Source organism: Wyeomyia smithii, chromosome 3, assembly GCF_029784165.1.
Source record: "Wyeomyia smithii strain HCP4-BCI-WySm-NY-G18 chromosome 3, ASM2978416v1, whole genome shotgun sequence".
Classification (NCBI taxonomy): Eukaryota; Metazoa; Arthropoda; class Insecta; order Diptera; family Culicidae; genus Wyeomyia; species Wyeomyia smithii.
The window spans coordinates 227,114,710-227,129,618 of NC_073696.1; the positions used below are offsets into that span (position 1 = coordinate 227,114,710).

Here is a 14,909-nt window from a genome sequence, read left to right on the forward strand (position 1 = left end):
GTTTTCTAGTGAAAATCCAGCAGATTTCGATGTTCCGATGAAGAGCTACATCGTTTGAAAAATTTACAACCAGGTCGGGCAAGACGGACACACTAAGGTAGGGAGAGATGGACACACGGGTTTTCCAAGAATTTTCACATGTAGCATCTGTTGTGCACTACAGATGTTCACAAAGTACACCCGCGAGAGAAACCAGCAGATATTAGTCACTTAGCAGTTAGAACAGGCCATATAGGCGGAGAATTTTCGCCTTCATCGAAACCCATCCTCTCAAACTGTTCACGTGATGTATAGATGGACTCTAATAACGTAGAGTAATGTATGGCCATCACTTAACACATAAATCAAAAGAATATTTAACGTACTACATCTTTTTTGTGAGTGTCCACCTTTACCTTCGTAGTGTCCATCTTACCCACCACAAGTGTCCGTCTTTCCCAACCATGTCAAAAAACAGCAATTTGTAGTCTCATTTTTGAAGACCCAAACATACATAAAACTTGGAGGAAGTTCACTAATACCAAAAATGATTATGGAAACAAATGACCTTAAGTTACAATTTGTATGACTACTGCGATCCAAATAGCAATACCTAAGTAATTATTTAGATTAAACCTTAGGGTGTCCGACTTTACCTACTTTCCCCTAGTATCGGAAATAAGTCATTACCCGAATTTAAAAAATTGTTCAAATACCTAAAGGAAATCAATATTTTCTCTGAAATTTAAGACTGTAACATAGGATTAGAAAAGATTGTAATAACAAATTTTTTTTATGATTACTGTGATGCATCTTTGTAAAAAATAATAATTCTCGGTGCAAATAGCCTAAGTAACTGTGCTGAGCACCTAATAAACTAATAATAATAATAAATTTCGTATATATTTTTGGACGAATTTTTATTTTCTTCTGTTTTTTTTTTGTACCTAAGAAGTAGTTTTTAGCCCTTCCTGTGCAAGTTTTGATCATTTATTTATTATTTCGCCTTTTCTGTCTAATTTGGACTTTCTATTGTTGGCTTTTTCTAGCCTCCAGAGACGTTTTATTTATTTTTTTATGTATTTATTTGCTTCCAACCAACAGACGTATATTGTCCAAATGGTCACTAGACTACTACACTAAACATTAATAAAGCAATTGTCTAAACGAAACGTTTCGTAACCATTTTGAGCTGAATTCGGAATTCATTCTTTTTTATTCTTTCAAGTCTTTCAAAGTGTTTTCAGATGTTTCAAGCTAGGATAGCGAACGGCTTCCGTAGTGGTTTTCTGCAGCAATCTCATGCAGAAACCTGACGAAGAAAACCACTGCCGAAGCCGTTCGCTACCTTACAGAGTTTTTATGCATTCTAAATTAAATATGATATAGTTTTTTCTTGAGTTTGGTATTTTTTCTGGTTAAAAGTTGCTCTCTTTAGTTCTTAGATACTAGTTTGCGATCAATTTTCTAGACGTTTTTTTTTTGTGTTTTTCTCGAGTTTCTCCTGCTATCCACGAATAGGGACGGAGGGTCCAAAATGACAATTTTATTCCCACATGGAATACGGACTGCCCCTAATTTAAAATATGTTACTCTCAATATCAAAAGATAAGATAAGGAGTTTGCAAGCGAGGTGAGCTTCCACTGGTTTTCATCGACAAAGGCGTCGAAACTTTTCGGAGATGATTACTATGTGTTCCATTCAGATGGTGCACCAGCGCATTTTATGAACTTGGTTTAAGGCCGATGTAGGAACAATTTGATGGATTTTCTGAAAAAAAAATAAAAGATCACCAAGCTTCTCAGATCTGAACCATTTTTTTCTGGTTTTATTAACTGTACAAATTTGGAGCGGTTAATCAGAAAACCTGGGGTGAAAAACGTGTTTGACTCCTACGATAGCCTTAAAAAGCATTTCAGTTAAGTGGGTGAGACTAACTAAGAAAGGGGTTATTCCAAAACATCTGCTGTAGATGTTCACTATAAAATAAGAAGTAAAAATACTCGGAAATTAAAAGTGTGATATCATATCATTATGGAAATGTATCCAAATTTATTGAACACGATGTAGATAACCCAACATATCCTCATAAATCTCGTCTAGTTTTGGCTTCTTTAATTTACTTACGGGGCTGGCTTACGTCCGATTTTAACGGCCTCGATAGTCTTCGACGCTTTCGACATTATCGATTGATTGGCGTCTGGTTCGTCGGTTTTTTAGCAACAACAAGTTTTTATTAGTGAAGATATCTGCATTTAACGGCCAAATTACAGTTTCCTTAAAACCACTGACAGTGTAATTTATCGAGCAGCTTTTGAAAAGGTCACATCTAACAGTTCCACAATGCCGTATAGTCCATTGAGTTGTTCAGGAAATCACCTCTTGAAATTTTCGCGAGCATCCATATAATATGTTTAAAAAGCTTCATTAGGGCATGGAATGCTGCTCAGATTTATCAGTATTAAATTTGAGATGATGGAATGGTCTCCCCATCCATGCTGGTTAGTGGTCTGAGTAAATGTATAACATTACCACCTGCAAAGTGCACACTTTTTTGTTTATATTGCTTTCTCTCTCTCGGGAAACATGCAATTATTTTCGCTGTTTGACAGTTTCATGTTGCATCGGTTATCTTGCAGGAAAGTTACGGATGCGATATCTGCAGATGCTGATCTGGATGTGGATTTTGAAATCGAGATACAGAAATTAATATCGGAATTTGGACAAAATGCAATTGAAATGGTTGCAATGAGGATATTTGAATTTGGGTACAGGGACAGGTATGGAGAATCAGATAAAACATAATCAGCATGAAATTGCTGAAATGAGTATCGCGGTTTAGAAAAAATTCAATTGTTCTAAAATTTTTCATAAACATCAACTTGGCTACTTTCTCGCTTGTAATATCTCGTGATGATGCGGATGCAGATGTCAATTTTCATGCGGATGTTGTGCATTTACGGATGCGAATGTGGATATCAGTAACATCCTTAGCCTCGATTAGCTTCTAATATTTCTAAGATAGATATTGAATATTGACACAAGTGATGGGTGGATTTCTTCAAAGGCTGTATTATTAATTAAAAACTGGATTAAAACTGTCTACTCTCACGATTTATTATTCCGTAAAAACTTATCGAACTAACTTTACACTACTCAACAGAACCAGTTCAATTATTCAAAACATCAAAATTTCTACCTCTCATTTTAATTTTGAGTATTGATTACAATCGTACAAATACCGAAGCAGATTACATCATCCTATCGTAACACTATTATATAAGGGTAATTTTCAAGTTTTTCCTATACCCTAAGATTGCAATTCGAACATTCCTAATCAATTTTATCTTCTTGTGTATACTAATTTCATGTTTCAAGGTTCATTTCACTTCAGTACCACTAGTATTTTTAAGGGAGCGTAAATCATATTTACAAGGAAATTATGATATTTAGTGTTACAGAACAGAATAAAAACTGAAAAAAAAAAAACAAACCGAAATTTAGTGTCCGATGCTGCGATGTCTTCCACCAGTATCGCTTCAAAATTGGTAACGTAAACAATAGTCCAAACATTTCATTGTTTTTTGTTTGTGTTTGTCGCCGCGATTCGCTTTCATTTGATGAAAATCCGAGTTTGTTCTCGTCCATTTCAGGTATTGGCACAAAATAATCGACTTTTGTGACTAGGTTTCTCTTTCTCATCAGACATCCCCTCCGTACTATCGAAACGCAGAATTATACTCTCATATTATACCACTACTTGCTATCTATAAATACAAACTTGGAATGGTTCATATCTCGCTTCGCTACCATTCTCGTACTACACAGTTTCACTTTATAATACACACAATATTTACACAAGTTTTCGCGAGCGAACTAAGAATTAAGGCGCGCCATTATCGCTCGCTTTCAACTGCCAGTGCACTGCTGATGGAGGTGGATTCTGCTGTGGCAGCACTGCTGGCAGTACTGGCGGAATCATGACGGCTGCTTTCAAACATCAAACCATTGCCGACTGTGTTCCGAATCCAGGTCGAGACGTTCGAGGTAATCGAGTTGTAGATGGCCGGATGTGGTCGCTTGCCGCAATTTCCATGGTAGCTGAGAATTCCTTCGAGGCGCCACTGCTCGCTGTGCTCGACATAGCACATCAATGGCGCTCCTTCATCGTTCTGTGGAAGAGTAGGGTTTAATTATGAATTGCTGATCGTTTAAGTTTTGGTTAATAGTTCTTACATAGCAAGTGGTTTTATTTCCGCTAAGATAACCGGCACATATAGTACCATCAGTTAATGATCCATTGTAGTGTAAGCTAGAGTTGCAGGTTTTTGTGGGCATTGTTGGGACTAAAAGATACTTGAGATACTGTTCAGTGCTGGCCACATCCGACGGATCACTGCCCCAACCAGCAGTTAGACATATTTGCTTGGGATCTATGTCAGCATGCTCCGCCAGACATGCACTTCCGACCATCTCATTCAACCGGAGTGGTTTGGCCAACTCGAGTAACACAATATCACCGGTGTAAAGGAACTGTCGGTACTTGGCCTGGAAGTGGAAAAAAATAGAATTTTACTCTACGATCGATCCTGGACAGGTGTGTAACAAACCTGTGGATAAAATACGATGTTTTGAACATCCACTACTTGGTACGAGTCGGCTTTTCCATCTCCATCGACAAGTGAAGCGTTGAACTGCGAGTTTCCAGCAAATAGCTTCCACTTCAACTCACTCACGATTCGGCTGTTGATGAATTCTGTTTTGCCCATAATGCACGAGTAGCTGGCAATAGCCCATCGAGGAGATACTAATGGAAGTACAAAACTGAAGATTAGCTTATCTGTTTGTTGTTCATACCGCATATTCTTACCTATATTTGCAGTACATCTAATAGCTGCATTATTACTATAGACTAGTGCCAAGCTTGGAAGCTGGTTGGTGTAGGATTTCACTCCCCCATCTATCCGCTGATCCCATGAAGGCGTAATCCTATCCCTGCCGCAACCTGTATTAAAGAGGTAAAGTTTTTTGTTGAAAGGTTCTCAGCTTGATACAACAAAAAAAACGCTTACGATATTCTTCGCATTCCATTTTCACCAGTCCGGAAGCACAGTCCGAAGTTAATTCGAAGCTCTTCAGTAAGCTTTCATCGCTCACATTGCCCAATCGGTAAACCGATCGTCCACTGGTTTCGTTTGAGATCGAGAATGACTTTCCACTGGCGAAGCCTAACTGGGCACAGACAGCGTCCGAAAAATCTTCCGTCCATCCATCTCCGCACACCGGCTCCAACTGTTGTGACTGCACGCGAACCTTGAGAACTCCACCCTGAACACTGTAGCAGCCCCATTCGTCGGAATGATCCGGACATTGTGGGTTACCATCACATACGGAATCACTGGGCACACAACCACCCGCATTGCATTTGAAACTGTCCATCGGACAATCGCATAACCGTTCGTCTTCGTCATCACTACAGTCTGCCTTTCCGTCGCACTTCCAAGCCTCGGGAATACACTTGCGTTGTCTCACACAAAAATACTCATCGTTCGTGCAGGTGTCCGGACAGTTCGATTCATCCGACCCATTAGGACACTGTTCCAACCCATCACACTTCCACTGCGCAGGCAAACATGGACCGCGTCCTCCGCCAGAATTACACGGAATTTCATCAAAATTACACTCCCACCGCTCGCACTCCAACTCATCGCTACCGTCGTTACAATGCACAATACCGTCGCAAACATGCTGCCGGGCTAGACAAAACCCATCATTACACTGGAAGTGTCCCGGGCAACCCAACTTCTCGCAGTCCTGCTCGTCCGAGCTGTCCGAACAGTGTGCAACCGAATCGCATCGCTCGGACTTCTGGATGCACGAACTGCCATCCTTAATCGAGGTCCCATTAGTACACTCGAACTGACCGATCGCACATTTCGAAAACATACCGCTAGCAGCTACCAATTCATCATAGTCTTTGTTATCTTCAGAATTTCGGGCCCCGATTACCGACGTTTCATTCGAGCGTTCTGATCTAATCGAATGAAACGTCGTTTTGCCTAAAAAATGACCGGTCGTGGTTTCGAAGGTGGAATCCTGGCCAGCGGCGGTAGTCGATTCGGACGGTATTAACGGGTCCGGCCCAGGTGGCGGTTTTTTCCCAAGTGGAAGGACTTTGAGGTCGTTTTCGGTTATGTCGTTGTTTTCATCCAAATCCTGGAGGGTTTTTTCGTAGACATCATTTTTGGTAACGTCACCAACTGCTGCTGCAGTTGTGGATGATGGTAGCGATTCGGTTGTGCTTGAGGGTTCTTGCTTCGCGATTGTCGACGTTGTTGTAGTTGTCGTAGTTGTAGTCGTAGTCGTAGTCGTCGTTGGTAGTGGTTCTTTAGTTTCAACTGGGGCTTCCGAAAGCTTACCACTGACGACTGATTCTGTTGTTGAGGACGTGGAATTCACGACTACTACATGGACAGTTGTTTCTTCTATTTCCTTTTTAGTGGATGACTCCACTGTAGTCATCGGTTGGGGTTCAGTACTTTCCTCTTTTACTTCGTCGGCAACAGTGGTTTCCTCGATATTACTCTTATCAGTTGCGTCGCGCTCTTCGGTTAGTTCCAGCTTCGCCAAAGAGACTTCTGTGGTTTGCTTAGGAGTTGTTGTTGCATCATTCAGCAATTCTTGCTTTGTCGTTTCTACTTCAACGGTTTCGTTTGTTGGGTTAGAAGTAGATTTTTCGACCGGCTCTTCTTTCACCGTGGTTGGATCGACCTCAACTTGTTCGGTTGCAGAAAACTCTTCAACCTGTTGCTTTGGTGAAATTTTAACGTCCTCAGTTCGTGCGGTCGTCAGTTCAACGTCATCTGTCTCAGCTGGAGCTTCCTCCAATCGGGCTGCTTTTTGAGTAGTAGAAGTTATAACAGCGGTGGAAGTGTTTATTTTACCAACCGTGGTTTCCTCAACCTCGCGCTCTGTGGAACCACTGGTCATCTGTTCCTCACCGCTGTCAGTCGTTTGTTCAACAACATTGCGAGAGCTAGCAGCTGTGATCAGAATCTCTTCCGAATCGGTTGTTGGAATGTACGTTCTGATGGTTGTCGCCACATAAACTGTCTTGGTAACACCTTCGTCAAGTTGTTTCTTGTAATCACCGCGATCGCTCTCCTTGGACAGTGGCAAAACCTCGAGATACTGCTGCTGGAAATCACCATCATCACCATCTGGGCGGTCCAGTCCCTCATGAAGCCGATTCACTAAACTAGCGTTGTTTTCAATTTCCGGTAGGAATGGGGATTGGTCCGCGTGAAGAAGAATCGAAGGAGCTGTATCGGCTTCCATCAACGCTTCTGTGACCGCGTAGGTGCGTGGAGTTTTAGCTCTAGCGGCATCAAAGTTTGGTAAGAACGGAGACATGTCCTCATCGTGTACTCTTTGCTTCTCTAGCGATTCCGTAGAGGTAGAGAAACTGGTCGATTCACGCCATTTTTCCAGCTGAATCGGGCTGGACGTGGCGTACACCGAGCTGCTGCTCGTTTCGGTTTCATTATTCTCCAACGATCGCGCATCGAAAACGTTTGTGGGCTCGCGAATGGGAGTTTTGTTGGTTTTACCGGCTATCAGGTAGGATCCGACCGTTGGTTGTGGAGTGTCATCTTCGATCATTTCCGTAACCGGAGCTGGCGTTTCGAAGATCAATTTCGGAGATGTGGATACGATCAGTTCCGCACCGCTGGAGTGCTTTGTGGCGTTTTCATCGACGATCATGAAATCAGGCTTGGTGTGTTCTTCCTCCAACTTATTGGTGGTTGTGCTTTGGGAAGTTTGATGCTCGGTGGTTGACTGCAGTTTGTAAAGGTCAATTCCAGCGGATATTGTCGTGCCTCGGACGCTTGTTGTTTCCAAAGTTGTGGATTTGATCTGCTCTACTTCACTTTTCGGGTTTGGTTCACCGGTTGGTTCTGGCTCACTACTGGGTTCGGGTTCGCTGCTGGGTTCTGGTTCACTACTGGGCTCTGGCTCGCTGGCTGGTTCCGGTTCACTAACTGGTTCGGGTTCAGCAGTAGAGGAGGACGGGACACCAGTGATTTGCAGTTTCGCCGACTGGTTGGAGGATGATTTCTCGGGTTCACTTGATGGTTCCGGTTCGCTGGCAGGTTCAGGTTCACTGGTAGGTTCTGGTTCACTTGCGGGCTCTGGCTCGCTAGCAGGCTCGGGTTCGCTGGCGGGTTCCGGTTCACTTGTCGGTTCTGGCTCGCTAGCAGGTTCTGGTGTAGGTTCAAATACCAGTTTTCCAGAGCTTTCTGACTTCGTTGTGGTTTTGGCTGTTGAGCTTGAAACCTCCGGCCCACTTGACGGTTCCGGTTCACTAGAAGGTTCCGGTTCGGGAGAACTAGAGGGTTCTGGCTCCGGTGAGCTTGAAGGCTCTGGTTCGCTTGCTGGTTCCGGTTCACTCTTAGGTTCCGGTTCACTCGTGGGTTCCGGCTCGCTCTTCGGTTCCGGTTCACTTACAGGCTCAGATTCAGCGGAAGGTGCGTGACTTGACGGTTCAGGCTCGGGTGAGCTCGAAGGTTCCGGTTCACTGGAAGATTCAGGTGAGCTGGAAGGCTCCGGTTCGCTAGATGGCTCTCGAGCAGGCTTCGGTTCAGGTTCGCTTGTTGGTTCTGGTTCCGGCTCAGCAGCACGTTCAGTCGAAAGCTGTGGAACGGGTGTGTAACAGGTCTTTCCGTCATCATTGTTCAAGCGCATTCCGTTCGGACATGTGCAAACAAAATCTCCTAGCCGGGCGTTAAACTTACAACCGGATTCACAACTGGAAAAAAAACAATACTTCAGATCTTATCTATCTATTATAAAAAGGAACACTTACTTCATTTCCTCAGGCGCTGTCCAGCACATATCGGGTAATCTGGCAACACGAATCGTATTCACTGGAACAATGTAGGTGCTCAGGTACTGCTGATTTCTCGAGAGGTAGTTCATCAGTCGATCCTTCAAAGTGTCAACTGTAAGAGGTGACTTTAAATTATCCCAGCTCACGCGATAATCCACAACAACTGATCCAGGTCTGTCAAAATTGAGAATTAAACTTATAAATTCCATTAAATATCTCAACTCAACTCACTTCAAGTTCATAATCTTAACAAACAACTCCTCGCGTGACTCCGGAACGTTCAAGCTCTCTCGTATCTCCTCTTCCAGTTCCGCCACCAGCGTACTGTAAGCCGAACTGTTCGGGTTACGATAGTCGTCCAAGAACTCTAGATTGGACAGCGTAATCTGACCCTCGATCGTATTTGGTACGTAAACAATGTTTTCCTCGGTGGTCGGTGGCATTGGCGGAACCGTCGATCCTGGCGGACCCGGTGTTGCCGGATATTGTGTCGTTCCCGTTTCATTACTCGCCGATCCACCAGATCCCAGTATTCCGGCAGCGGCAACACGATTGGGATCAAAGTTTCTCGATTCAACAGGGGTTGGGTTTTCGTTGAATATTACACCCGATCCGGCTAAAATAGCGACTATTATTACGGCCAGCAGCACGCCTAGCCCGAGCAGCCAACAAAGCCAATTCTTCTTTTTCTTGTCCCGTTTGTCCTTGGTTACATACAGCTTCTCCCCTCTAGAAAAGCGAATAAACAGATTATTACCAGCGCAACACGCGGCCCGCAGCTTAACGTTATGACATATGTACAGGTCAGCAGCGAAGTTTTTTTTATAGATCGGGTATTTACATACTAAGAAATATGATCGACACTTTCCAACACTAGTACGGAGTTAGTACATCGCTGCGGTTCATTTAAATATTGAATTGGTGGGTGCATTACATGCGGTACTTGCATAACTGAGGTTGTTCCTTGGCCGATAAAAAGCGTTATTTGTTGTGTACCTGCTGCAGCACGTTTTTACACAGGAGATAAGCATTTCCTAAACATCGAAAATTACGGCTCCAGAGTGGTTAGAATACATAGTTTAGGGCGAAGCTGAACGAGCGAGGTACACCCCATCAGGGATCGATCGATTGCAGGTGATGCTGGGATTAGGATGCAATAAAATTTAGAATTCACCCTAGAGTTCTGGAGTAAGGTTAATCGAGCTGAGGACGTGGACAACATAGAGATTAGTTTTTTTGCGGATTTCAGCGGCCAATGTTAAGCACTTTGCGCCATCACAACCCCGAGCTTGTATTAGGTGTGGTAGCTAATCATTTTACTTTATAGGTGATGAGGGGTTAATGACTGCAGCTCTGAATCTGCAGGACAATAGATGGTGTAAGAGAGAGAACAAGGGGGTACCTCGTGATCTTGGTCCACTGTTTATAGTCCACTGTTCCGTGCGCCGGCTCATTGACCGAGTGACCGGTGTAGTCTACACCGTGGTCTTGATGGATGTACCCTTGACGGCGTGGTTTTTGAAACGAAACGCTAGATATTTTACGATAGACGTTTAAGGAACCGATTATGAAAGGCAGTTGTGGTGGTGGTAGTAGTAGTAGTTGTGATAGTAGTGATAGTAGTAATAGCGGTGAAAGTAGTAGTAGTAGTAGTAGTAGTAGTAGAATGGCGACCGTGTTTGGTGACGTGAGTGAGTGGACAAATGAATTAAGAATTTGATCAAAATGATCCACTTTTGATTTCACATTTTCTCCGATTAGGTACCTTTATGTTGGATAAAATCTTTTTTTCGTTGCAACCTGTGTACGGAAAAAACCTTACATAAACAAAAAAAAACTTTACCTCATGTATTTCCGATGTTCGTTAACCGGGACAAAGTACTCGTCGTAGGGGTCTCCAATATCAACCTCCGTATCCTTCTTCACCGGTAGAGCTTCCGCTCCATTCTGGTGCCCGTTGGCCGGTTTGGACATATTCAATAACTCCAGATTGACGGCCTCCGCCATCGGTTTCTCCCCGGACAGTTTCCCATTGATCGAGCTTGCGCTGAGCGACTTTTCCCCCGAATGGCCAAACGAACTGAGCGGCCGTTTATCCTTCTCCGGCTCGAACGCCGGATTATCCAATCCGTTCATTTTACCATCATCCTTTTTACCACTGTCCTTCAAGGCTGTGTACTCGCTGTTGTCCACAGGGATCTCGACATGCCGAGGCGATGGAGTTGGAATTGCGGTACTGTTGGTTCCCGAGTTGTGATCCTCGTCTCCAATAGAGAGGGATATTTCATTTCTAAAAGCATAGCTATCTCCCGCGGCTGCGGAATGGTCATTGTTGGACGACGTCGATTCGTCCATTGCGATCACTAAGGCGTCGTGCGATCCAACACTGTAATTCTAAAAAAGAGAGAAGGAAAAAAACAAACATTACAAAAAGTCACTCCAACCGCATGAATCACGCGGCTTAAGCGTCAGTTAGTGACGCGATCAGTTCCGCCGTAGAATAAACAATGGGCCTGAAACGTTATTCGATACCTTATATTGCGTCTAGGCGCGCTGTATCCGGTGAACCGGCTTCTTAATTCACTCGTCGGTCGTATTAGGTAACCTACGTATAAACGTACGACACTATCAACGGTGCATGTCTAGAGTCCTGCGGTACGCCCCAACATTGCAGGTGACGTCACCGGACAAAACGCACGTACGATCCACACCACTGCTGCTGCCGCTGTCACTGTGCTCCAAATACCGACACGAGCAGCCCCCACAGAACAAGTTCTCATCTGTCTCGCACTCGCGGTTTCGCTCTTAAATACCTTAAATCACTCCTTGTGCCACGACTTGCAACAGTGTGACTAATAGGAAACCGACTCTCGTATGTGCCCGGTCGCGATCACGTTCAGACTAAAACACGAAACGATCTGCACTCCAGAAAGGAACGGGAAAGACTTGCGAAAATATTTTTTTCGCTGCACTCCTTTACCCTGCCCAGGGGCGACGAGACCAGGTCGTTGCTGCTGCCGTCGCAACCACCACTCGCCGCCACCGCCGTCGGCCTGCCGGCCGGTAACGACAGCCTCGGGCGACTTCCACTACACACATTTCAGCCAACCGGTGGAAAGGTGAGAAAGACTTGAAGGAAAGCAATGCCGGGAAAAGAGCTAATCAGGTAGCAGGGCAAAGAGGGTGAATCAAAAGTTAGTTTGTCATAATGATAAAAGGTCTCTAATTTTTACATAATCCCATAAAACGTTTCAATATTTATTCTTAATTGAGTAACTTAAGTATGTTTTGAATCGAAAATAATGTATTTTTCTCGCATGTAAAACTTCGGATATAATTGTCCCAAATTTAAGCAGAGCAAAGCTAAAACTTGTTTTGGCTTAATATATCCGTCTGCACCGTTTTGTATTGCGAAAGCCGTAGAAACTGTATTTAATAAAAAAAAACTAGTTTATTCATATCATATCGAAAACCGTCTTTGTATTCTGAATGACAGAAACAATTAGCACAAGGCAAGATAGATCACAAACAGGCGTTCCAGATGTTACCAGTATCGAATTACCGAGATATATTATATTGAAAAAAGAACAAAAATAGTTCAATCAGAGTTTAATTGTTATCGTAGGTAACAGGAAGCTTTACCAGTTGTTTTAATTTCAATGCAATTCCTGATTCTAAAAGCGATGACGCATGATCCGTTAAACCATAGACAAAAAACATTCTTCACATCACAAATATTATTGTTATAAGCATAGCAAATCTCAATGTCCGCAACAGACAATCAATTCACATTCACAGCTTTTAGTAGAATTTCTACCATTTACTTCATGAAATGAGTTCGAGAATTCTCTAAGGTCCTATTAGATGAATCGGGGTGGAATAGATCACTCATGCAAATAATAATAATAATCAATAACCATAAACGGATTATAATCCATATGGTTTAATGATAATTCATACAGTCGTGACAATATCCCGAACTAGTTGTTAGGCACGTTTCATCGTTATTGATTATGCAGGTAGTGTCTACGCTCTTTTTTTGTTGCTACTTATTTCACTGCAATTCGGTCGTCTTTGTTATTTTTTACGGGAAACAAGGTGTCTAATATCAGCACTTTATTCCGGCGAATGAATGTCGTGAATATATATATATATATATATATATATATATATATATATATATATATATATATATATATATATATATATATATATATATATATATATATATATATATATATATATATATATATATATATATATATATATATATATATTATTTAAGACTATCCAACGGAAAGTTGCTTTGAATGTCTGTTTGTCTGCCCATGGAAAATAAGTTTTAGGAGTATACATGGTTCTGGGATAGAGGCTGCAGCACGAGGCTTTTAAGACCTACTGATAAACGAAATTCTAAAAGTCGATATCAATTGCCACCCCACTGAACTAGGCAACGGTTTATTTGAAAAGCACGTGCGTTGCACGGTACGCGGTATTACTAATGCAAGCGGGAAAACACTTCATCTTTATGTTGTTCTCTTCTGTTATCTTTCGTCATATGAATCATGTCCACAAATGAGCACGCTAAATCACTGTTTTCTATTACCATTTTGCTACCTGATAGCACTGATCGACAAATGCGAAAAAATGCTGCCTTAACGCTCAAAATAATCGCCCCAGGAAGATTATAGCTTTTTATTCATTCCTGTGAACTTTGGTGCCCCTAGCTATTGACAAAATGCGTCAACGCGTCTCTTCAACGTTATGTTTACGAGAAAACTCATTTAAGTCTCTAAAAAAATGTTGGTCGCTAAGGGCACCAAAATCTACAGGAATGGTTAATAAGCTATAATCTTTTATTTTTCCCAGTTCAAGCTCAAAGCCCACACCAGTGACCAGTGTAGTCAATAGTTTAGGTTGCTCTCTGTTAACCTTCATATCTCTTCAATATTCTCATATTTCACATTTTTTCATCAAACGCTTTGATCCCTTAGTAAAAAATGTCATAAATATCATAAATGTCATAAATATCATAAATGTCATAAATGTCATAAATGTCATAAATGTCATAAAGGTCATAAATGTCATAAATGTCATAAATGTCATAAATGTCATAAATGTCATAAATTTCATAAATGTCATAAATGTCATAAATGTCATAAATGTCATAAATGTCATAAATGTCATAAATGTCATAAATGCCAAAAATGTCAAAAATGTCATTAATGTCATTAATGTCATTAATGTCATTAATGTCATTAATGTCATTAATGTCATTAATGTCATTAATGTCATTAATGTCATTAATGTCATTAATGTCATTAATGTCATTGATGTCATTAATGTCATTAATGTCATAAATGTCATAAATGTCATAAATGTCATAAATGTCATAAATGTCATAGATGTCATAAATGTCATAGATGTCATAAATGACATAAATGTCATAAATGTCATAAATGTCATAAATATCATTACTGTCATTATGTAGTAAATGTAATAAATGTCATAAATGTCACAATTGTCACAAACCTTACAAATGTATATTTGTTAAAAATGTCGCTAATGTAATTAATGTCATTAATATCGAATGTAATAAATGTCATTAATGTCAAATAAATGTCAAAAATGTCATAAATGTCACAAATGTCACAAGTCTCACAAATGTCATAAATGAATATTTGTCATAAATGTCCTAAATATCATAAATGTCATAAATGTCATAAATGTCATAAATGTCATATATGAATTATTTCGCACCAACTGCATGAGGTGGCTGGCAGCCCTCTTTCAAAATTTAATAAAACTTTGTGTGTGTAGGTGCAGGCGCCACTAAACGAAGCAACAAAGAAGTTATCAACACTTACATATGGGTCATTCCATACGAAGTGACCACGAAAAAGCACAAACTTGGACACGACCATCACAGATTTTGCTCAAAATTGGAGGAATTATTCATCTACTGTCACTTTGGAAAAATCCCAAATTTGGTGTCGATTGGAATACCCCTCGCTTTGTGGGACTCTCCTGTTTATTGCA

General features: G+C 41.5%; 1 protein-coding gene across 5 annotated transcripts in view; it reads right to left on the reverse strand.

Annotated features, from left to right (window-relative positions):
- Nucleotides 1-3,072: 3,072 nt before the first annotated feature.
- Nucleotides 3,073-14,909, reverse strand: part of LOC129727898 (uncharacterized) — a 126,983-nt gene continuing 115,146 nt past the window's right edge. For 3 of the 5 annotated variants that reach the window (XM_055686168.1, XM_055686166.1, XM_055686167.1), the window contains 9 exons: nt 10,714-11,264; nt 10,273-10,401; nt 9,102-9,599; nt 8,847-9,044; nt 5,053-8,789; nt 4,851-4,985; nt 4,591-4,787; nt 4,217-4,528; nt 3,073-4,152 (listed from right to left, as the gene is read on the reverse strand). In XM_055686168.1, the coding sequence (XP_055542143.1) occupies nt 3,877-4,152; nt 4,217-4,528; nt 4,591-4,787; nt 4,851-4,985; nt 5,053-8,789; nt 8,847-9,044; nt 9,102-9,599; nt 10,273-10,401; nt 10,714-11,225 (5,994 nt within the window). In that variant the 5' untranslated portion in view covers nt 11,226-11,264 and the 3' untranslated portion in view covers nt 3,073-3,876. Of the gene's footprint in view, nt 4,153-4,216; nt 4,529-4,590; nt 4,788-4,850; nt 4,986-5,052; nt 8,790-8,846; nt 9,045-9,101; nt 9,600-10,272; nt 10,402-10,713; nt 11,265-11,402; nt 11,810-14,909 lie in introns of those variants that run through there. The other 2 variants (XM_055686169.1, XM_055686170.1) reach the window with 2 other exon arrangements.